The sequence below is a fragment of the Amblyraja radiata genome, chromosome 34, assembly GCF_010909765.2.
Source record: "Amblyraja radiata isolate CabotCenter1 chromosome 34, sAmbRad1.1.pri, whole genome shotgun sequence".
NCBI lineage: Eukaryota > Metazoa > Chordata > Chondrichthyes > Rajiformes > Rajidae > Amblyraja > Amblyraja radiata.
In genome coordinates this window covers 5,636,493-5,661,289 of record NC_045989.1, presented here as the reverse complement: position 1 = coordinate 5,661,289, position 24,797 = coordinate 5,636,493, and the positions used below count along the sequence as shown (strand labels likewise).

At 45.1% G+C, this 24,797-nt stretch overlaps 1 protein-coding gene across 2 annotated transcripts in view; it reads right to left on the bottom strand.

The window, feature by feature from the left end:
• The window catches only part of rlbp1 (retinaldehyde binding protein 1), a 47,730-nt gene that overhangs the window by 2,931 nt on the left and 20,002 nt on the right, over window positions 1-24,797 (bottom strand). For both annotated transcript variants that reach the window (XM_033050351.1, XM_033050350.1), the window contains exons 4-6: window positions 18,739-18,943; window positions 5,728-5,906; window positions 3,073-3,231 (exon numbers count right to left, since the gene is read on the bottom strand). In XM_033050351.1, the coding sequence (XP_032906242.1) occupies window positions 3,073-3,231; window positions 5,728-5,906; window positions 18,739-18,943 (543 nt within the window). The remainder of the gene's footprint in view (window positions 1-3,072; window positions 3,232-5,727; window positions 5,907-18,738; window positions 18,944-24,797) is intronic.

The following is a 24,797-nucleotide window of genomic DNA, read 5'->3' as shown; positions in this document are numbered from 1 at the left end:
ATCCCATTGACACGAGTCGCAGCTGCTTGTGTTTAGCCCATATCCCTCCAAATCTGTCCTGGGGGGGGGGGGAGGGGCTGGGGGAAACTGATTTCAATTTCTTACATCGACGGAGATGTGATTTTTTTCGGAATAATCGGAATAAGGAGTAAGCATTTAGAACGGAGACGAGGAAACACTTTTTCTCACAGAGAGTGGTGAGTCTGAGGTAGAGGAATTCTCTACCTCAGAAGGCGGTGGAGGCAGGTTTTCTGGATGCTTTCAAGAGAGAGCTAGATAGGGCTCTTAAAAATAGCGGTGTCAGGGAATATGGGGAGAAGGAACGGGGTACTGATTGGGGATGATCAGCCATGATCACATTGAATGGCGGTGCTGGCTCGAAGGGCCGAATGGCCTACTCCTGCACCTATTGTCTATTGTCTATTGTCTCTCTCTTGAAAGCATCCAGAGAATTGGCCTCCACCGCCCTCTGAGGCAAAGAATTCCACAGACTCACAACTCTCTGTGAGAAAAAGTGTTTCCTTGTCTCCGTTCTAAATGGCTTGCTCCTTATTCTTAAACTGTGGCCCCTGGTTCTGGACTCCCCCAACATCGGGAACATGTTTCCTGCCTCTAGCGTGTCCAAACCCTTAACAATCTTATATGTTTCAATGAGATTCCTTCTCATCCTTCTAAACTCCTGAGTGTATAACCCCAGCTGCTCCATTCTCTCAGCATATGACAGTCCCGCCATCCCGGGAATTAACCTTGTGAACCTATGCTGCACTTCCTCAATAGCAAGAATGTCCTTCCTCAAATTAGGTGTGGTCTCACTAGGGCTCTGTACAACTGCAGAAGGACCTCTTTGCTCCTATATTCGATTCCTCTTGTTATAAAGGACAACATGCCATTCGCTTTCTTCACTGCCTGCTGTACCTGCATGCTTATCGAGGTTTATAGAATCTTTTCTCCAAGGCAGTGGTGTCTATAACCAGATGGTACACATTTAGGATTAGAAAGGAGAAATACTATATAAAGCAGATTTGAGGATGTACGTTTTTCTCACAGATGGTGGTGAATATTTGAGATGAGCTATCAGGGGAGGTTGTAAAGGCAGATATCACGACAACATTAAAAAGGCAAGTGATAGCTGCTTGGACTAAAGTGATGTAGAGAGATTTGCAGGCAAATGGGATTAGTGGGTGTCACGGTGGTGCAGCGGTAGAGTCGCTGCCTTAAGGGCCTGTCCCACATTCATGACCTAATTCACCAACTTTTTTAATCGTGAACATTTTTCATCAGGCTAGAAAAACGCCCCGACCTACTTGATGCCACGAGTACCTACGACTAGCATCACGGCCTGCTACGACCTCCTATGACCTCCTACGACCTCGTGACGACCATGCTGCGAGTATGAGTCAAAGGCAAACTTGGCAGAGGTCGTGAAAGTGGAACAGGCCCTTTACAGTGCCAGAGACCCGGGTTTGATCCAGATGGCGGGTGCTGTCTGTATGGTGTTTGCACGTTCTCCCTGTGACTGCGTGAGTTTTCCCCGGATGCTCCGGTTTCTTCCCACATTCCAAATAATGTGGATATATGGAACGAGCTGCCAGAGGAGGTAGATGAGGCAGGTACTGTAACAGCATTTAAAAGACACTTGGACAGGTACATAGATAGGAAAGGTTTAAAGGGATTTGGGCCAAACATGGGCAAAGAGGGCTAGCTTAGATGGGGCACCTTGGTTGGCAAGGATGTTGGGCAGAGTGGCTGTTTCCGTGCTGTTTGCCTCCATGATGATTCCTTTTCTGAAACTCTAGGAAGGGGAATATTATTTCTGAAGAAGTGTCACCCAGTGAAGATGAAGATGAAGAGCAATTGCTTCTCAGAGGCTGAACTTTGAAGAGAGCGGTGGATGTGGATCACTGAATATATTCAAAGCAGAGGTTAACAGAGGGAGGGCCATATACCACTTGGGCAGTCTGCACCCTAGCGGCATAAACATTGACTTCTCCAATTTCCGGTAGCTCTTGCTGTCACCTCCCCTTCTCAGCTCTCCCTCAGCCCTCGGGCTCCTCCTCTTCCTTTCTCCTTTCTTCCCCCCCCCCCCCCCCCCCCCCCCCCCCCACATCAGTCTTACGAAGGGTTTTGGACTTGGGTTTTGCCTATTTCCTTCGCTCCGTAGATGCTGCTGCACCCGCTGAGTTTCTCCAGCGCTTTTGTCTACCTTAGAGGTTGACAGACCTTTGACATCCATGGATGTCCAAAGATACAGGAAGAGAGCGGGATAGTGGGGTTGAGGTCAAGACCAGACCACACATGGATTATTCAACGGTGGAGCAAACTTATTTAGCTTAGAGATTCAGAGCGGAAACAGGACCCTCAGCCCACCGAGTCCGCACCGACCAGCGATCCCCGCACATTAACACTACCCTACACACTAGGGACAATTTTACATTTGTACCAAGCCAATTAACCTGCAAACCTGTACGTCTTTAGAGTGCGGGAGGAAACCGAAGATCTCGGAGAAAACCCACGCAGCTCACGGGGAGAACGTACAAACCCCGTACAGACAGCACCCATAGTCAGGATCGAACCCAGGTCTCTGGCGCTGTAATAGCCCTGTCCGAGTTCATTCCAAGAGCTCTCCCAAGTTTAAAAAAAATCAAACTCGTGGTAAGCACAGAGAATGAATGTAGTGGGTACGTCGGAACTCGGGGACGTCTCCTAGCGCTAACGGCAGGTACTCGGGAAGACTCGCTAATGGCAGGTAAGTATGGGAAGACTCATGAAGATTTTTCAACATGATGAAAAATGTCCACGAGAGCCCCGAGTACCGACGAGTGGCCATTACCATAAATCTCCAAATTTGAATCAGGGCAAACTCGGGAGAACTCTTGGAATGAACTTGTACCGTGGGACAGGGGTGTAAGGCAGCAACTCTACTGCTGCGCCACCGTGCCGCCTCTACTTGCCCTATTTGTTCAAAACAAAGGAATTTAAATTCATACTTAAAAGAAAATGGAAAAAACCCCAAAATTCCATGTTTTTCCTTGGATTTCCCAGCCCTTCTGGCAGTAACATCCCGACACTCACCTGAAGCATGTCCACCATCTTCTTCAGCTCGGAGAGTTTGATGCCAGATGCTTGCTGCATCGTAAACCCCTTAAAGTTCTCAATGATGCAAAACCCATTAATCTGAGTCTCCTCGTTCTCCAGCAGTTTCTCCAGGATCACGCAGTAGGCACGAAGGATCTAACGAGAGAGAGAAAGTCTCGTGTCACACCCAATCCTTCTTTGATTCAGAAGAAAGCTCTTACTGTCAGCTCCAGCAAAGCTGACCGAAGCCTCGTTCCAAAGGGCGCCAATATCAAGCATCAACAAAGGCTCCTGGTCCTGATGACTGTGCAATGCAATAGAAGGAACAGTTCCTTCTTCCACAGTCGAACAGCCAACTAACAAGTAGCGTTCACTGTTTTGCATTGGGCACTGGTTTCCACAGAGTTGTGTAAATCATGCTGGGTTCATGTAGGTGATAGCACGAATGGGGACGACAAGAACACGTGCAGCACAGTGGCGCAGCGGGAGAGACCTGGGTTCGAATCTGACCGCGGGTGCTGTCTGTACGGAATTTGTACGTTCTCCCCGTAACCTACGTGGGTTTTCTCCGGTATCTCCGGTTTCCTCCCGCACTCTCAAGACGTGAAGGTTTGTAGGGTAAATAGCTTGATAAAATTGTAAAATATCCCTAGTGTGTGTGGGATGATGTTAGCACCAGGGCGATCGCTGATGGGCACGGACTCGGGGGGGGGGGGGGGGGGGGGGGGGGGGGGGGGGGGGGGGGGGGGGCTGAAAGACCAGTTTCCTGTTGTATCTCTAAACAAAACTAAACTAAACTAACACACTAGGGACAATTAACCTACAAACCTGTACGTCTTTGGAGTGTGGGAGGAAATCGGAGAAAACCCACGCAGGTCACGGGGAGAACGTACAAACTCTGTACAGGCAGCACCCGTAGTCAGGATCGAACCTGGGTCTCTGGCGCTGTGAGGCAGCGAATCTACCGTTGCGCCACCGTTATTGCCACCCTGTACGTTTGGTTTTATTTGTGAACCCCAGCACCTGCATGGTTTTCTCCATAGGTGCTGCTGCACCCGCTGAGTTTCTCCAGCTTTTTCTGTGTACCCTAAACTAAACTAAACTACACTATACTAAACTGAACATAAGTTAGGATTGCTGTTCTTGTTTGCCCTATCGCTGTTGAACAAGAGGGACAAATATTAAGGGAGAGGTGCAAGGAAAGGTTATTTAAGGGCCTGTCCCACTTGGGCGTCATTTGTGCGTCATTCGCACGACATCATTTACGCGTCACGGCACGTGACGCGTAAATGATGTCGCGTGAATGACGCGCAAATGTCGCCCAAAGTGGGACAGGCCCTTTACACTGTACCTCGGTACAGGTGTCAATAAAATTAATGCTAACCAGCCCGCGGTCAGTGCCTGGAACACACTGCTGGAATGGTGGTTGAAGCAGGTATGTTAGTGCCATTTAAAAGGCTTTTGGATAGGTACATGGATATAGTTTAGTTTATTTTACTGTCAGGTGTACTGAGGTACAGTGTAAAGCTTGTGATGCGCGCTAACCAGTCAGCGGAAAGACAATGCATGATTGTATTATGTGTTATATCTGGCGGGTAGATAAGTGATGGGCTTGACATCATGTTTTGCACAGACATTGTTGGCCGAAGGGCCTGTTCTTGTGCTGTACTGTTCTAGGTTCTATGCAACAATACAGAAACTGATGGAAGAACTCAGCGGGTCAGGCAGCATCCGTGGAAAGAACGGACAGGTGATATTTGTGTCGGGACACTTCTTCCGACTAATTGGAGAAAGGGGGGGGGGAGGAAAGCTGGAAAAGAGAGGTGGGGGCGGGAGAAAATCTGGGAAATGATAGGTGGATACAAATATTGTAGTGGTGTGAAAGGTCGGCTGATGGTTGGTGTCGACTCAGTTGGCTGAAAGGCAGTGAGACTTATAGGAACAAATGCTTGAAAATATTCTTTGTGGTATTCTGGCATCGTATAAAGATGCAGGAGTCAGAAATAAAATCTAGACGCATGTTAGGCAGCATCCGGGAAGAGAGAAAGATAGTTAAAGTTTCAGGTCCAAAATGAAGGGTTTCTGACTTCAATCTGTAACTCCCTCTCCTCAGAGGCTTCCCGACTGCTGAGTGTTTAGTTAAGTTTAGTTTAGAGATACAGCGCGGAAACAGGCCTATCGGCCCACCGAGTCCGTGCCGACCAGCGACCCCCGCACATTCTTCTTCTTCTTGCGTATGGCGCGCACAGCCTAAAGTTGTAGGACAACGTTCTATTTGATCTTATTTGATTGTGCACGCCAGGTTGATTGCATTCGTTGAAACAGGGCGGACCACATGACGGTTGCAATCTCCCCCCCCCCCCCCCCCCCCCCCACCCCGCATATTAACACGACCTACACACACTAGGGACAATTAACCTACAAACCTGTACGTCTTTGGAGTGTGGGAGGAAATCAGAGAAAACCCACGCAGGTCACGGGGAGAACGTACAAACTCTGTACAGACAGCACCTGTAGTCAGGATCGAACCTGGGTCTCTAGCGCTGTGAGGCAGCAACTCTACCGCTGGGCCACCTGTACATTTGGTTTTATTTCTGATCCCCAGCACCTGCATGTTTTGTGCGCCTTCACACCGGACGTGGGATCGATTACCTCATCGAAGGTGATTTCCTCGTAGTCCCAGTTCTCGATGTTGAAGAGCAGGACCACACGGCCGTACTTGTCGCGTTCGGTGAGGATGCCGGGGTAGCCGGCCTCGATGGTGCTGCGCACTGCCTCTGGCGTCAGGTTCTCAAACAGCTCAGGGTACTGCTCACGGAAACGCACGTAACCTGAGGCACACACAAACACACACACAGCACACCTTTGTTTATTACTTAACAAAATTAATTTTAATCAACCATTTACTAAATTTAGCAGTAAAAGGATTAGTCCAAGTCAACATGGTTTTATGAAAGGGAAATCGCGCTTGATTAATCTTCGGGAATTTTTTGAGGATGTGACAAGTAAAATGGATGAAGGGGTGCCAGTGGATGTAGTGTATCTAGACTTTCAGAAAGCCTTTGATAAGGTCCCGCACAGGAGACTGGTGACTAAAATTAGAGCACATGGTATTGGGGGTAGGGTGTTGACGTGGATAGCAAATTGGTTGGCAGACAGGAAGCAAAGAGTAGGAGTGAACGGGTCCTTTTCAGAATGGCAGGCAGTGGCGAGTGGAGTGCTGCAAGGGGGCAGATTATTATTTCAATGGAGTCCAGAACCAGGGGCCACAGTCTTAGCATAATGGGGAAGCCATTTAAGACTGAGGTGAGAAAAAACGTTTTCACCTAGAGAGTTGTGAATTTGTGGAATTCCCTGCCACAGAGGGCAGTGGAGGCCAAGTCACTGGATGGATTTAAGAGAGAGTTAGATAGAGCTCTAGGGGCTAGTGGAATCAAGGGATATGGGGAGAAGGCAGGCACGGGTTATTGATAGGGGACGATCAGCCATGATCACAATGAATGGCGGTGCTGGCTCGAAGGGCTGAATGGCCTCCTCCTGCACCTATTTTCTATGTTTCTATGTTTCCATGTTTCTAAAATACACACACAAACATACAAACCGGAAGTGGCGGCGCTGTGATACGGCTGCGGCTCGCCTGCAGTCTGTCTGTTTTTACTTTTTTGTGTTGTTTTTTTTGTCTAGTTTAGTAAATGTTTTGGTTATTAGGTGGTGTTATGTGTGTGTGGGGGGGGGGGGGGGGGAAACAGGGCTTTCTGTCTCTCCCTTCGGGGGAATGCGACTTTTTTGTCGTATCCCCCTTCTCTTCCCCCGTCTGAGCTGAGGCCTAATGGTGGCCTCCAACCTGCGACCGACCTCGAGGCTCCGGAGGTAGAGCCAGCCAGGACTCACCAACGCGAGGCTGGCCGTCTTCGAGCTGTGGCGACGTCCGGGTAGCGGCATGACGCGGCGCTCCGGTGAGGGCGGACGGCGTGGGGCTGAGACACACCCGTGCGGGCGACACGGCTACCGGCTGGAAGGCGCTCCCGTGTGAGCGGCCTGGGTCCCGGCTGGAAGGCGCTCCCGTGGGGGCAGCCCGGTGCGGGGCTGAGACGCTGCCGTGTGGGCGGCCCGGTGCGGGGCGGAGACGGTGCTCCGGCGGCTGAGGCGGCGTTCTGGCGGCGGCGACCTGGATCCGGGGCTCGGCCGCGGGCCAGTGGATGACAACGTCGGGAGCTCGCAGGTCACAGGCTGGTGCCTGTTTTCCAGAGCTCCCGTTGCAACAGCTGCGTCCGCTGGACTGGAGGGCGGCAGCTTCGACCACCCCCGGGCCGCGGAGCTTGAACCGCGGGACTGATACCATCGCCCGGTGGGGTATCGCCTCGGCGCAGAGGGAGAAGAGGAGGGAAGAGACAGTAACTCTAAGACTTTTGCCTCCATCACAGTGAGGAGGTGTTTGGTGAACTCACTGTGGTGGATGTTAATTTGTGTTTATTGTGTGTTGTTATTATTACATGTATGGCTGCAGGCAACAGCATTTCGTTCAGACCGAAAGGTCTGAATGACAATAAAGGAAATCTAATCTAATCTAAACAAACCCACCACCATAATACAAAATAAACAAATATTCTTAAATATTAAATCACTATTACCCCATCCTTATTGAGGATGCGTTCCACCCCCCGCAGTGCCCAGCGGTCCCGCAAATCCCTCAGGCGCCCGTGGACAGCGCGTTGTCCCTCTCTAACTCCACCCGGTCACAGGCCCTTTACCCCGGAAAAGGGGCAGGCAGCCGGCTCGGGCAGAGCCCTCTTCCACCTGGCGCCGTGACTCGCGCATGGCCACATCTTGCCAGAGCTTCGAGTCACAACTCTCCCCGTTCACTGGGCCCAGGCTTGAGGCGGTTGCCATGAGAGAGAAGATTGAAGAAGGGTCTCGACTCGAAATGTCACCCGTTCCTTCTCTCCACAGATGCTGCCTGTCCCGCTGAGTTACTCCAGAATTTTGTCTCTACCTTCTGAGTAGACTATGCCAGAATTCTCCACAGCATAGACTAACAAGAGGAGAAATGTGGACATTGTTCTTTTTTTTAAAACAACAAAATTAATATGTGTAGGAAGGAAGTGCAGATGCTGGTTTAGACAGAGGAAGGTCTCTCCACATTATTTTGCTTTCCCATTGTCAAATGATAACTGATCCAAGAAAGAACAATCGAAGATAGACAAAAATACTGGAGAAACTCAGCGGGTGAGGCAGCATCTATAGAGCGAAGAAATAGGTGATGTTTCGGGTCGAGACCCTTCTTCAGAAGATGCTGCCTCACCCGATGCTGCCTGACCCGCTGAGTTCCTCCAGCATTTTTGTCTAACTTTGATTTTCCCAGCATCTGCAATTCTTTCTTAAACAAGAAAGAACAATGTTGGGTTTTCTGAAAATGATGTCGGACCAATGCTGCCTCATTGAACAGGAAGTAACTGCTGATACTGGTTTACACCAAATATAGACACAACATGCTAAAGTATTTCAAGGCAGGCAATATCTCTGCAGATCGTACAGTGGGTCAGGCAACATCTCTGGGGAAAAGGAATAGGTGATGTTTAATGTTGGAACCCTTCTTCAGGCTGGATATTTTGGGTCAAAATATGACCCAAGATCCAAAATATGACCCAAATATCAAGATATTTTGAACCAAAATGTAATTTCTGCCTTTGATTTATCCTCTTCATTCCTTTCATTATTCTTTGTTCTTTGAAACCTCTAGTTTCCCTCTCTCGTGACTCTCAGTCTGAAGAAGGGTCTCAACCCGAAACGTCACCTATTCCTTCTCTCCAGACATGCAGCCTGACCCCGCTGAGTTACTCCAGCATTTTGCATCTATCATCTTCAACAAAATCAATATCTGAAAATGATAGCTTAATATTGATTGTAAACCCAACTTTAATCAATGCCTAAAAGTTTATGAAGGAACTGCAGATGCTGGAAAATCGAACGTAGACAAAAATGCTGGAGAATCTCAGCATCATAGATGCTGCCTCACCTGCTGAGTTTCTCCAGCATTTTTGTCTACCTTTAATTAATGCCTTACCGTTTTAACCCACTTCAGCTCAACATGGCACCTGGGGGTGTACAAAACTATGAAAGACATATACGAGTTCAAACAATTTGAAACGGCTGTGCATTGAACTGATTTACAAGTCACTGCGCAGAGATCCCAACCTCAAAAGATCGGTGGGCAGCACGGTGGCGCCGAGGTACAGTTGCTGCCTCGCAGCGCCAGAGACCCCGGTTCGACCCTGGCTACGGGTGCTGTCTGTACGGAGTTTGTACGTCCTCCCCCCGTGACCGCGTGGGTTTTCTCCGAGATCTTCGGTTTCCTCCCACACTCCAAAGACGTACAGGTTTGTAGGTTAATTGGCTTGGTATATATTTAAATTGTCCCTAGTGGGTGTAGGATAGTGTGAATGTGCGGGGATGGCTGTTCGGCGCAGACTCGGTGGGCCGAAGGGACAGTTTCCGAAACTAAACTGAAGATCCTTTAAGAAAGCCGGTCATTACATTTTGGATGATTAGATCCAGAACTAGAGAAACCCTCAAACAGTACAGGATAGGAACAGGCCTTCAGCCCACGATGTCTGTGCCAAACACAAGTTAAACTAATCTCTTATGCCTGTATGTGATCCAATTCATATAACCATATAACAATTACAGCACGGAAAACAGGCCATCTCGGCCCTTCAAGTCCGTGCCGAACACTTACTTTCCCCTAGTCCCATCTACCTGCACTCAGACCCTCCATTCCTTTCCCGTCCATATACCGATCATTCCAAAGATCCTCGGGAATTTATAGAACACTTTGGATTTGTATGTTTAGAACATTTATCCACACATTTGACTTGTAAAGGCATAGACCAGTTTCTTCACAGCCATATAAATTTAAGAAAGAACTGCAGATGCTGGAAAATCGATGGTAGACAAAAGTGCTGGAGAAACTCAGCAAAGGAAATAGGCAATCGTTGCCTATTTCCTTCGCTCCATAGATGTTGCTGCACCCGCTGAGTTTCTCCAGCACTTTTGTCCACCAAGTAATATATATGTTGTGTAGGAAGGAACTGCTGATGCTGGTTTACACCAAAGATAGACACAAAATGCTGTAGTAACTCAATGGGTTAGGCAGCATCTCTGGAGAAAAGCAATAGGGTGGAGACCCTTCTTCAGACTGAGAGTCTGGGGCGAGGGAACCTAGAGATATGAAAAAAGTATTAAGAACAAAGAACAAAGAATGAAAGGGATGAAAAGGACAAATCAAAGCCAGCAACGATCATACCATAATAGTATTATTTCCGATCATTCACCACTGACTTTTATACTTAAAATTGAGGGAATGCCGGGTATAAAACCTTTTTGGAGATTCAATGCACAAATATTAAATAACCCGCAGGGTTATGAGTATATAAAAGAATAAACAAAAAAATTTTTCGAGATAAATGAGACGCCGGGTATTTCTGTATCGCTATTATGGGAAACCTTTAAGGCATACATGCGCGGCGCTATAATCTCTTATCAAAGTTTTAAAAATAAAGCAAATAAAAGAGAACTTCAGCGGATAGAACAGGAAATAAAGTCACTAGAACTGGACAATGCAACTGACCCAACCATAGATAAACATAATAAGATAACCTTATTGAAATATAAACTCAATAGAATATTATCGGCAAGAGTAATAAGACTATTCTAAATTACAAAACAGGCACATTTCGAATTTGGGGATAAGCCACATAAATTACTAGCGAGGCAACTGAAGCAACAAGAAAAGGAAAATACTATCACTAAAATTAAATCTGATAAGGGTGAGCTTCTAACACTACCAAAGGATATTAATAAAAGGTTTACCCAATTTTATCATAATTTATACACAACTAAAATAAATACAGATGATAGTAAAATTACAAATTTTTTAGTTAATTGCAATCTCCCTAAATTGGATAGTTTAGAACAAGAGGAATTAGGAGCACGGATCACTAGTGAAGAAATAAAACAAATAATAAGCTCATTGAAAAATGGGAAGACCCCAGGACCAGATGGTTTTAGTAATGAATTTTATAAACGATTTCAGGACTCAATTGTACCAAGATTACTCAACTTATACACACAGGCTTATACCGAAAATAAACTACCAGAAACTTTAGCAGAATCAACAATAACACTTATACCAAAAAAAGATAAAGATTTAGATGAACCGGGTTCTTACAGAGCTATATCACTTCTAAATACGGATCAGATTCAGATTCTAGCTAGAAGACTGAATAATTATATTAACAAATTGGTAAACCCGGATCAAACGGGATTTATACCCAAAAGACAATCATTTAATAATTTGAGAAGGCTTTTCAATATAATGTACTCTCACAAAGAGGACATTGAAGATATTTCAGTTGTTACGCTGGATGCAGAGAAGGCATTTGATCAGGTAGAATGGCAGTATTTATATAAGGTGCTCCAAAAATTTAATACGGGAGAGAATTTTATTAGATGTGTTAAACTACTTTATGATAAACCTACGGCAAGAATATTAACTAATAATATGTTATCTCCAAAATTTTATTTATCAAGGGGTAATAGGCAGGGTTGTGCCTTATCACCATTGCTATTTGCCCTTATGATAGAACCGCTGGCTGAAAGGATTAGAAATCATCTGAATATTCACGGATATAATACAAAGGACTCATAGAATAATATTTCATTATATGCTGATGATATTCTTTTATATATTACTAATACACAAACGAGTATACCCACCTTATTAACACTAATTGAGGAATTCGGTTCTTTTTCAGGATATAGAATAAATTGGAATAAAAACAACATTATGTCTTTAAAACCACAGGATGCGAGACACTTATTAAAATTCCCTTTCAAAATTGCAACAGAAAAATTCAAGTATTTGGGTATTCAAATTACGAGAAGACACAAATCATTATTTAGTGCCAATTTTATGCCACTATTAAATAAACTGAATGATATGATTAAATTTTGGAAAACGCTCCCGCTCTCATTGATAGGTAGAATTAACGCTATAAAAATGACTTTCTTACCACAATTAATATATTTGTTTCAAGCGATCCCAATATATATTCCAAAATATTTTTTCAAAAAACTAGATTCTAATATCACTAATTTTATATGGGATTATAGAGCACACAGAATTCAACGAAAGCATTTGTGTAAACCTAAAGAAGTTGGGGGTTTATCATTACCTAACTTTACGTATTACTACTGGGCAGTGCATATTAAGAACATAATGTACTGGTTGGATAGTTCCACTCACCAGTCGGAGTGGATAAGAATGGAGAAAGAGGAGTGTTTCCCGTACGATATAGGAACGATCTTGTTCTCACCGATAAAATTGAATAGTATAATATATAAGAAGAACCCAATTATTCACAATACAATAAGAATTTGGAAACAAATAAAATTATCCTTGAAATTAAATAATCTATCAGTACTAACCCCAATATTGAACAATCCTGCATTCAAACCATCTCTTATCGACAAAACATATAAACAATGGGATAGACTGGGGATTAGGAAAGTAGGAGATATGTATGAATTGGGCAAATTGTTATCATTTCAACAATTAAAATCAAAATTTAAACTGAATGTTAATCAATATTTTAAATATATACAGATATGTGACTTTATGAAGAAATATATACATAGATTTCAAACTATATTTTTAGACCCTTTCGAAGAAGCAATGAATATTAAGGCTGATTCACAAAAACTAATATCATATTTTTATAATAGTATATTAAATAGAGAATTACCCTCAACAGAGGCACTAGGAGAAGATTGGGAACATGAACTAATGATAAAGATCCCGAAAGATTGATGGGAAAAGTATCTGATGAACACACATAATTGTTCCATTAATGCAAGACATAATTTAATTCAATTTAAATTATTACATAGACTATATTATTCAAAAACGAGGTTGAATAAATTCTACCCAAACGTCTCTCCCAGATGCGATAAATGTTTGTTTCAAAATGCTAATATAACACATTCATTTGTAGGATGTACAAAGTTGAATACATTTTGGAGCGATATATTTGATATATTTACAAAGCTCTTCAAGTCAAGAATAGAACCTTATACGGAATGGATTATATTTGGAATAATAGTAGAAGATATCAATTTAAATAAAGACCAAAAAGTTTTTTTAAATTATGGGTTAATAATTGGAAAGAAATTGATACTTAAATTTTGGAAAAATACAGCTATACCAACTATATTAATACAGCTATATTAAAATGTGGATTAGGAATATGATGGACATAGCACACCTTGAAGAAATGAGACTCCGCCTAATAGATAAATATGACCAATTCTTACGGAGTTGGTCCCCTTTCATCGACTTATTGGAATCATGTGATGCAGCGGTACCGTAGAGATTACTGATTTCAGGTCAGGTCGTGGATAGATTTACATCTCCGAACAAAGATTTGAAAATTTCTTTTTTAAGGGTCTTTTTCTCCTATTTCTACTTTCTATTTTTTCTTTTCTTATATACATACTTCACGTTTTTCTATTTTCTACTATCTATTTTTCCTCTTTTTCTTCTCTCTATTTTTTTTGTTTTTGTTTTTCTTACTTCCTTTTCAAAAACATAAAACTAGAGGTTGTACATAGAATGTATTACATTATGACATAGTTGGCACCTAAAATTAGGTCCCACTGTATTGTTTTGTACTGTATTAACTTCTAATAAAATAAACAAAAAAAACACAAAAAAAAACCCAGCAACAATGATCAAGGAAAGGTGGAGCCCACAATGGTCCATTGTTGGCTGTGGCGAATGTTATACGAGTGGATACAAACAATTAGGCTAAGCAGGACGACAGTGTTAGGACGATTAGGATGGGGGAGAGATGGAGAGGCATCACAAGGTACCTCGAAACATGTCAGAAGGTAGACAAAAATGCTGGCGAAACACCGCGGATGAGGCAGCATCTATGGAGCGAAGGAATAGGTGATATTTCGGGTCGAGACCCAAGTCACCTATTTCCTTCGCTTCATAGATGCTGCTTCACCCGCTGAGTTTCTCCAGCATTTTTGTCCACCTTCGATTTTTCCAGCATCTGCAGTTCTTTCTTAAACATTTTGTCTAAAGATGTCAGTGCTTGTTGGGGATTATAATACTAGTAGTTGTTCATGGATAAATCTCATAGCAAATCCAGGACAGACCTACTGACCCCGAGGGTGGTTAAGGTCTAGAATGTGAAACAAACGACACTGATGTATTTCAGAACAAGCTGCCTGAGAGCATAAGGGGAGAACAGGATGGAAAGACAGTGGCGCAGCTGGTGGAGCTGCTGCCTCACAGCGGCAGAGCCCCAGGTTCAATCCTGACCTCGGGTGCTGACTGTGCAGTTTGCATGTTCTCCCAGTGATCACGTGGGTTTCCTCCAAGGACATCCCAAAGTCGGCCATGTGAACTTACAATTTACAATTTACAATTTACAATCTTTACCGACGCCAACTAACCTACAAACTTTGTAGTGTGGGTTGAAACCGGAGCACCCGGAGAAAATCCACGCGGTCACGGGGAGAACGTACAAACTCCGTACAGACAGCTCCCGTAGTCAGGATCGAACCTGGGCCTCTGACACTGTAAGGCAGCAACTCCACCGCTGCGCCACCGTGCTGCCCGACCGTTTTGTTCAGCAGTCAGCGCCTACTCCTCCTCCCGGCCTCATCTGAATGGTGCCTGCTTGGCTCCACTGCGGGACAATGCTTACTGTGTCTCATGTGCAATCGGATAAACCTACGCACTAATGAACACACAAAAAGACGGACTTTCCCATGCCAGAGATTTGGCTCTTTTCAAGAGCAATTACTGTAGAACAAGCGGAGAAAACAAGTCCCCCCTTTAATGAATTATACGTGTTACCCTCGACTGGATGAACTCTTTCTTGTCTACTGATTAGATGTTGGGGGGAAGTCGAGCAGTGGACTCCACTAAGACCAAAGCTATTGGTGGTGGTCCGGTCTCCAGCCCGTGTTGGCTAGGAATAAGGGAGGGGAATAGACAATTGCTCCAGTGTCTCTGGGTGAGAGGGATGGGGAAGATGAACTCCAGCACCATTGGTTTGGAGCAGCTCCAAATGGGAGGCGCTTATATACAAGTTGAACCAAAGTGTGGCTGTCATGTTACTGCCGCCCAAACAAACAATCAACATCCAGCCTGACATGTACAAAACCACTTGGACAAACTAACCTGATGGAAGGTAGACAAAAGTGCTGGAGAAACTCAGCGGGTGCAGCAGCATCTATGGAGCGAAGGAAATAGGCAACGTTTCGGGACGAAACGTTGCCTATTTCCTTTGCTCCATAGATGCTGCTGCACCCACTGAGTTTCTCCAGCACTTTTGTCTACCTTCAATTTTCCAGCATCTGCAGTTCCTTCTTTAACCTGATGGAAGACCCTTTTTTAAATTGTGTTACAGGATAAGGTCTTTGCTGGTATGGAATTTACCACCCATCCTACTAGAGAGAGAGCAGTCCTGAGCTACTATCTACCTCATTGGAGACCATCAGGCTATCTTTAGACACAAAAAGCTGGGGTAACTCAGCCGTTCAGACAGCATCTCTGGAGGAAAGAAATAGGTGACGTTTTGGGTCGAGACCCTTCGTCAGTCTGAGAGACAGGGAGGAGGACACTTGACCTATGGGAAGGTCCAGAACAAAGCAGCGCCTGCTCCAATGACTCAGGAAAGGTGGAGCCCACGATGGTCCATCCGAAACGTCACCAATTCCTTTTCTCTACAGATGCTGCCCGACCCACTGGGTTTCTCCAGCTTTTTTGTGTCTATCTTTGGTGTGACCCAGCATCTTCAGATCCTTCTTGCCCATCTGATCGGACTTTACTGGACTTTATGGTCTTGTAAACACAGGAGTTTAGAAGGATGAGGGGGAATCTTATAGAAACATATAAAATTATAAAAGGACTGGACAAGCTAGATGCAGGAAAAATGTTCCCAATGTGGGGCGAGTCCAGAACCAGGGGCCACAGTCTTAGAATAAAGGGGAGGTCATTTAAGACTGAGGTGAGAAAATACTTTTTCACCCAGAGAGTTGTGAATTTATGGAACTCCCTGCCACAGAGGGCAGTGGAGGTCAAGTCCCTGGATGGTTTTAAGAAAGAGTTAGATAGAGCTCTAGGGGCTAGTGGAGTCAAGGGATATGGGGAGAAGGCAGGCACGGGTTATTGATAGGGGACGATCAGCCATGATCACAATGAATGGCCGAATGGTCTCCTCCTGCACCTATTTTCTATGTTTCTATGTTTATCCAGCACAAATGTTATTCAGGTTATTTGTGCAGTGTGAATGGCTCGATTGTAATCACGTATTGCCTCTCCACTGACCAGTGAGCTTGCAGCAAAAGCTTGTCACTGTACCCCACTGCCATGACGATAAACTAGACACAAACTCATCATTGACCACACATCCCGAAATTATCTTGGGTTGATAATGATGGGCTGCCCTGGTGAATCATGTGGTTAAAGTCCTCCCTCCCCCCCCCCCCCCCCCCCCACCTCGGACCCACTTCCTCACCTCTCCCCCCCCACCCCCCAGTCATGGAGGGTGGACATGACTTTAGATCAAACTATGAGAAACGTCAGCCGGTTATATTGTAGTTCTAAGTCAGGATTCTATGTGACGTAGAGAGATCTGTAGTGTTCCATCTTATGTTCCAACTGCCCTTGGACCTTCCTTGTGGAGTGGCCCGAGGTTTGAGGGTCATAAAGGAATCAATGCTGTACATGTTTACATCTGCAGCCTCAGTGGCAGGGGAGCTTTTCCATTGATCAGTTCTGATTGTCATTGGGGTAGCGTCTTTGTTTAGGTGAGGGAGATAGCTACGCATGTAGCAAGAGTATGGATGACACACTGCTGAAGTGTACTCCATCACACATCTAGACGTCCAGTCTCTTGCCCAGAGTTAGACGCACAAAGTCTCTTGCCCAGAGTAGGAGAATCGAGAACCAGAGGACATAGGTTTAAGGTGAAGAGGGTTAAGGTGAAAATTTAATAGGAATCTGAGGCATAACTTTTTCATACAAAGTGGGGTTGGTGTATGGAACGAGCCATCAGAGGAGGTAGTTGAGGCAGGGACTATCGCAATGTTTAAGTAACAATTAGACAGGTGCATGGATAGGATAGGTTCAGAGGGATATGGGCCAAACGTGGACAGGTGGGACATGTTGGTTGGTGTGGGCAAGTTGGGCCGAAGGGCCTGTTTCCACTCTGTGTGACTCTCTGACTCTCATTAACTCTATGACTCTATCTGGTTTGAGGCTTGTGTACTGGTAAAGATGCAACAGTCTATCAACCATACACTTACCTACATTGCTTCCTTTATAACCTAAACAAAAGTAAAATGGCCAGTCATGGGTGTCCACACTATGTTTACTAGCGGATGCTAAATCAATGGTGCTTTGTTTGGGCAGATCGGCTTTTGGCTGAACAGGAACCTAACCCTCTCCATCTAGGAGTAGCTCCAGTATAGCTCCAGTAGTTGTCCCATTACAGGAAGGATGATGAGGCTTCAGAAATGGTGCAGAGGAGGTTTACCATCCAGTGATGCCTGGATTCATGTTCAAAGAGCAGAATAAGGCCGTTCAAGTCTACTTGTCCTATCAAGTCTATTTGTCCTATCGTGGCTGATCTTCACTCGCAACCCCATTCTCCTGCTTGACACCCTCAGTTTAGTTTAGTTTAGAGATACGGTGACGAAACAAGCCCTTCAGCCCACTAGCGATCCCTGCACACTAACACTATCCTACACACACTAAGGGCAATTTTACATTTACACCGTCAATTAACCTACAAACCTTTGGAGTGTGGGAGGAAACCGAAGATCTCGGAGAAACCCACGCAGGTCACGGGGAGAAGGTTCAATCTCTGTACACTCAGCACCCGTAGCCAGGATCGAACCCAGGTCTCTGGCACTGTGAGGCAGCAACTCTACCATTGCGCCACTGTGCCGCTGAGGGGGTAAGAGCTACAGGGAGTGGTCGGACAGACTAGAATTGTTTTCTCAGGAATGCCAGAGGTTAAGGGGGTGACCTGTTAGAAGGATATCAAATGAGGAGAGGCATAGACAGGGTAGAAAGTCAGAACCTTTTCCCAGGATGGAAATATTAAATATTAGAGGTCACACCTTGGAGGCCAGACGGCCAAAGTTTAAAGATGTGCGGGGCAAGTTTTTTTTTAATGGAGGGTGGTGAGTGCCTGGAACACACTGTCAGGGCGATAGTTGAGGCGGATATGATAGTGGCATTTACGAGACTATTGCGCATTTGAATGAAGGGATATGGATACATTGCAGGCAGATAAGAGTTGATCTTGGCATCATGTTCAGCACAGACATTGTGGGCCGAAGGGCCTGTTCCCGCACTGTGTTGTTCTATGTTCTACAAGACTTAGTCCTGGCAGGAGGCAATTATTCCTCCCTTCATTCACTAACCAATAAAGATAAATCAACTCTTGCCCAATTGAATACAGTTTGAGGAATTAGCCAACACATGCAGCCTTCTGGAAAATCGACATCTAAGATGTGTGAGGAAGCTAAGCCTGGATTTTCCAAATATCCTTAATCGCCCTATGGTTGACCTCTCACCTTTGAGAAGCTCATAGGACCTTTTCACGTCAAACTTCCTTGCTCTGATGAACCTCAGGAAGAACGAATCATCTTTGTCTTTTGTCTTCTCCAGCACAATCTTGGCGAACTCCTCTCCCGAGCTGGCAGAGTCCTGGACCAGGTTCTGAAGCTCAGTCACACATGCCACCCGCTTCTCCTCTGTCTCATTCAATTCGTCCTTGGCCTGCGGAGGGAGAAGAAAGGTTAGAGTCATTCCGCAGCAAGTTCCGTTGTCCAGGGTGACCATGGGAGCCACCACAGGTTCAGATCTCAAAGAGATCCAGGTTCAGGAGCTTCTTTTTCTCTACAACCACCAGGCTATTAAACAGGGCATCCTCCAACTAGGTTCCAAAGTATATAGACTTAGGGACATTATATTTGTACTATTATTGTATATGTTGCTGGGGCTTAAGGCTCTGAGCTATAGGCAGAGGTTGAGTAGGCTGGGACTCAACTGGAACTCATGGACCACAGGAGGATGAGGGATGATCTTATAGAGGTGTATAAAATCAAGAGAGGAACAGATCGAGTTGATGCACAGTGTTTCTTGCCCAGGGTAGATCAATCGAGGACCAGAGGGCAGAGGCTTAAGGTGATGGGGGAAAGATTTTATACGAATCTGGGGGGTTACTTTTTCACACAAAGGGAGGTGGGTGTATGGAACGAGCTGCCAGAGGAGGTAGTTGAGGCAGGGACCATCACAATGCTTATGAAGCAATTAGATAACTATATGGATAGGACAGGTTTAGAGGGAATTGGGCCAAATGCAGATAAGTAGAACTAGTGTAGATGGATCATAGTTGGCCAGTGTGGGCATGTTGGGCTGAAGGGCCTGCTTCCACACAATGACTATTTATTTGTATTTTTTTAAATATATACACTGAACTTTTCTTTTGTTGTTTATTGTGGGTTTTACAGAATATTATGTTTGCATGTCTGTTGTGCTTCTGCGAGTAAGAATTTCATTGTTCCATTTCGGGACATATGACAATAAAACGCTCTTGACTCTTGAAGAGAAGTGAATAGTGGGAGAGGGGGTGGGAGAGGGGTGGGGATGATGGAAGAGAGGGATGGTTATGTGGTAAGTCAATCTTTATCTCTGTTAAATTTCCTCCATAATTCCCGCCATGTCCAACGGGATCCCACCACTACCCACTATAGTGAGAGAAGTCGCTATCCCTCCTCCCTCGACTCTGTCCAGGGACCCCGACAGTCCTTTCAGGTTAGGCAGAGGTTCACTTGCACCTCCTCCAACCTCATCTACTGTATCCGTTGTTCAAGATATGGACTCTTATACATCGGCGAGACCAAACGCAGACTGGGCGATCGTTTCACGGAACACCTTCGCTCAGCCCGCCTGAGCCAACCCGATCTCCCAGTTGCTGGACACTTTAATTCTCCTTCCCATTCCTACCCAGACCTTTCTGTCCTTGGTCTCCTCCATTCTCAGAGTGAGACTAAACACAAATTGGGGGAACAGTATATCATATTTCACTTGGGCAGCTTACAGCCCAGTGGTGTGAATATTGATTTCTCTCACCTCAGGTAGCCCCAGCATTCCCTCTCTCTCTATCCCTCCCCCACCCAAGTCGCACCAGCTTCTCGTTTTCACCCAACAAACAGCTAACAATGGCCTGTTTCCTTTGAAGCCCATTCTTGAACGACAGCATTTTGAAACAGTAATCCTTGCCTTCATCACGGCTCGGCTGGATTACTGTAACGCACTTTATTTTGGAGTTAGCCAATCTTCCCTTGCACGTCTCCAGTTGGTTCAGAATGCTGCTGCTCGCCTTTCAACTGGATCACGTAAGAGGGAGCACATAACGCCTATTCTGGCCTCCCTCCACTGGCTGCCTGTGTACTTTAGAGTTCATTTTAAGATTCTTTTATTTGTTTTTAAATCTTTAAATGGTCTCGCCCCGCCTTACCTCTCTGAGCTGCTTCATCCCTACGCTCCTGCTCGGTGCCTCAGGTCAGCTGATCAGCTGCTCCTGGAGGTACCGAGGTCTAAGCGGAAGCTCAGAGGGGATAGAGCCTTCTCTGTTGCTGCTCCGGCGTTATGGAACACTCTGCCGTTGCACATCAGACAGGCCCCCTCATTGTCCATCTTCAAAACCAATCTTAAAACCCATTTCTATTCCTTGGCTTTCGCCCCTGCATGAGACTTTGCTCTTTAGAAACTTTAGTGTTTCTATTATTGTTTTTTAGTGTTTCTACTATCTTTTAATGTTTTTATTGTTTTGTTTTATGTTTATGATTAGTCATGTACAGCAATTTGTTGCAACAGTGGTTGTTTTTAAAGTGCTCAATAAATAACGTTCAGTTCAGTTCAGTTCAGTCATCGTTACTTTTTTGCATATCTTTCATTCATTGTTCTTTATCTCTCCACATCATCATCTATATCTCTCGTTTCCCTTATCCCTAACCAGTCTGAAGAAGGGTCTCGATCCGAAACGTCACCCATTCCTTCTCTCCAGAGATGCTGCCCGTCCCGCTGAGCTACTCCAGCACTTTGTGTCTATCTCCTTCATGTTGTTGACTAAGTACTCTATAAGAGATGGAAGGTCTGGGAAATTAGTGGTTAGGTTAGTTTTGTTTAGTTTAGTTTAGTTTAGTTCAGAGATGCATTGTGGAAACATGACCTTTGGTCGACTAAGTCCACACCCATACATTAGTTCTATCCTACAAACTAGGGACAATTTACAGAAGCCAATTAGCCTACAAACCTGCACGTCTTTGGAGTGTGGGAGGAAACCGGAGCACCTGGAGAAAACCCACGAGGTCATGGGAAGATTGTACAAACTCCATACAGAAGGCACCCGTAAACAGAGAAACATAGAAAATAGCTGCAGGAGGAGGCCATTCAGCCCTTCGAACCAGCACCACCATTCATTGTGATCATGGCTGATCGTCCCCAATCAATAACCCATGCCTACATTCTCCCCATATCCCTTGATTCCACTAACCCCTAGAGCTCTATCTAACTCTCTCTTAAATCCAACTAGTGATTTGGCCTCCACTGCCCTCTGTGGCAGGGAATTCCACAAATTCACAACTCTCTGGGTGAAAAGGTTTTTTCTCACCTCAGTCTTACATGGCCTCCCCTTTATTCTAAGACTGTGGCCCCCTGGTTCCGGACTCGCCCAACATTGGGAACATTTTTCCTGCATCTAGCTTGTTCAGTCCTTTTATAATTTTATATGTTTCTATAAGATCGGTAGTCAGAATCGAACCAGGGACTCTGGCACTGCGAGGCAGCAAGTTTAGTGAGTCAGTGTTGTAGATGGTCAGGACTTGTCAGAGCTGGGTGGCATGGTGGCTCAGCGCCAGAGACCCGGGTTCGATCCTGACTAAGGGTGTTGTCTGTACGGAGTTTGTACGTTCCCCCCGTGACCTGCGTGGGTTTTCTCCGGGATCTCCGCTTTTATCCCACACTCCAAAGACGTGGAGGTTTGTAGGTTAATTGGCTTGTAACAATTGTAAATTGTTCCTATTGTGTGTAGGATAGTGTTAGTGGGCTGGGACCGGGTCAATGGTTGACACGGACTCGGTGGGCCGAAACTGTGTCTCTAAACCAAACTAAACTGAACTAATCAATGAAGGGAAGGTCATTGCAGATGTAGAGCCACCAGCTAGAGTTACTTAGTTCACCTTTGATCCTTCCATCGTGTCAAACACCACTCACAGATAGTCTGTTCAGTGACACTCAAACAAAACAGATGGCACATGAAACTCTAATCCTGACTATTCTTGTTTTGACCTGACATCATGAAGTGCGCTGACCCTAATTTAAAGGATAATGAAGATCGTCCTTTTAAAAGTGCAGCTATCTGTGTGGATTTGACAGCAAGCTTGTTCTACACTGAGATATTTTTTTCAGATCTCTGCCTTTGAAGCTGAGCTTTAGACAATGAGGCATCTCCCAAACAAGTGTTTGACCACGAGATAAGCAGATGTTTCCGTCAAAGTAACGCTCGCTATCAGACAACTAGGGATCACTACAAACCCCCAACATCCAGCCACGGGAACAGCCAGATATTGAGCTGCCAGTATTTCACCCGTCTTCACTCTAAAGGGCCTGTCCCACTTACGCGATTTTTTTTCGGCGATTTGCCGGCACCCGTCATAGTCGCAGCAGGTGGCCGAAAAATGTCAACGTTGAAAATCCAGTGACGACCAGAAAAAGGGCGACTACTCACGACCATACAGGCATCACCCCGCGACATGTCGGCCACCTGCTGCGACTATGACAGGTGCCGGCAAGTTGCCAAAAAAATCGTGTAAGTGGGACCGGCCCTTAAGACAGACCTTTCCTTCTGAAAAGCAAAAAAAAAAAAACTGCAGATGTTGGAAACATGAAATAAAAAAATAGAAAATGCTGGGAACACACAGCAGGTCAGGCAGCATCTGTGGAAAGTGAAACTGTGAACATTTCAGATTCCAGGATCCGTGAAGAAGGGTCTCGACCCATAACATCACACATTCCTTTTCTCCAGAGATGCAGCATGAGCCACTGGGTTACTCCAGGTGTCTAACTTCACCTATTACCTGCCATGTTTTGGCCTGCTCCTATTCTCGTCCGGATTTCTTCCTCCCTTCCCCCTCTACAATCACTCAGCTGCTCCAGCACTTTATGTCTTCCTTCATCAGAACTTGGAAAGAGTGAAACAGAAAGGGAAGGGTCTCGACCCGAAGCGTCACCCATTCCTTCTCTCCAGAGATGCTGCCTGTCCCGCTGTGTGTGCATGCGTGTCTGCGCATGTGTGCGGTGCCTGAGTGAGGATGTTTGTCCACTACTATTTGACCGTGTTGTTCCAGACGGCGGCACACATCACCGCTGCTTCCTGCGTTGTGATGGCACATTCATTTTCTTGGCCTCTAAAGGTCACCAGCTGTTTTTCTCTAGCCTAAGAAAATGACCTTTGATCAGTGACTGGCCTTGAAAAGATAAAGGTGACCCTGTAGCAATGAATGAGAAACGTATCATTTGTGGTCGAGTAGAGCAGTGATGTTTTGTGAAATATTCAAAAAACAACAAAATAATAATTGTCTTTATATCAATCTACCTGCCCTCTTTGACAAACACAGTAACGTTTGTGAAAAAGCTTAAAGTACTTGTGCTTCCTCAAGCCTGAATCAAACCGCATCATCCCCACCACCCATGTTGTGTCGTGCTTCAATTACACTGAAGATAGACACAAAAAACTGGAGTAACTCAGCGGGTCAGGCAGCATCTCTGGAGAAATGGAATAGGTGATGATTCACGTCGAGACCCTTCTTCAGACCCGAAACGTCACCTATTCCTTTTCTCCAGAGGTGCTGCCTGTCCCGCTGAGTTACTCCAAGGGTTTTTTCTTTTCTTTTTCTTTTTTTCTTTTTTGTATGGCTTTGTAAATATTTGATTAGTGTATAAATGTAAATAATTTGGTGTACATATAGCTGGTGTACATATGGTGTACATATAGCTACTAAATTTGTATAAGATAATTACAAGCAGTTGAATAAGGGGCGGGAATTAATAAGCTTTGGCTTCTTCCTGCTCCTTTTCGGACACACAATTTCATTTATTTATAGATTTTGTTTATGACACTTTATAAACATTCTTGTTTTGTTTTTTGTATGCTGTTTCACACTTGCTTTTTATTCTTTTATTCTGTTCGAAATAAATAATTAAATAAATAAAAAAATAAAATAAAATCTCTCCTAAATCAACGACCTTCTGGACATGGTGTGTTGGCCTCTTGTGACCTCTAGCTTAGTGTCGGCACCACTGGTGGACATGACCGACCACCTCTGGCCTGAGCTCGGGAATTTCCTTCCTTGTTGGATGTGCATCGCTAAGGCCCACACGGGCAAATAGGACTAGCTCAGCTGGAGCACGGGCCAGCACAGGTATTTGGACCGAAGGGCCTATTTCATGGCTGTATCTCTATGACTCTACTTATATTTTCTAGTCTACATTGCTGCGTAGAACCTTCCACTTTGACAATTATCTGCTGTAATGTCTCTCATGTATCAAGATTGTTTTATTGTGTGCA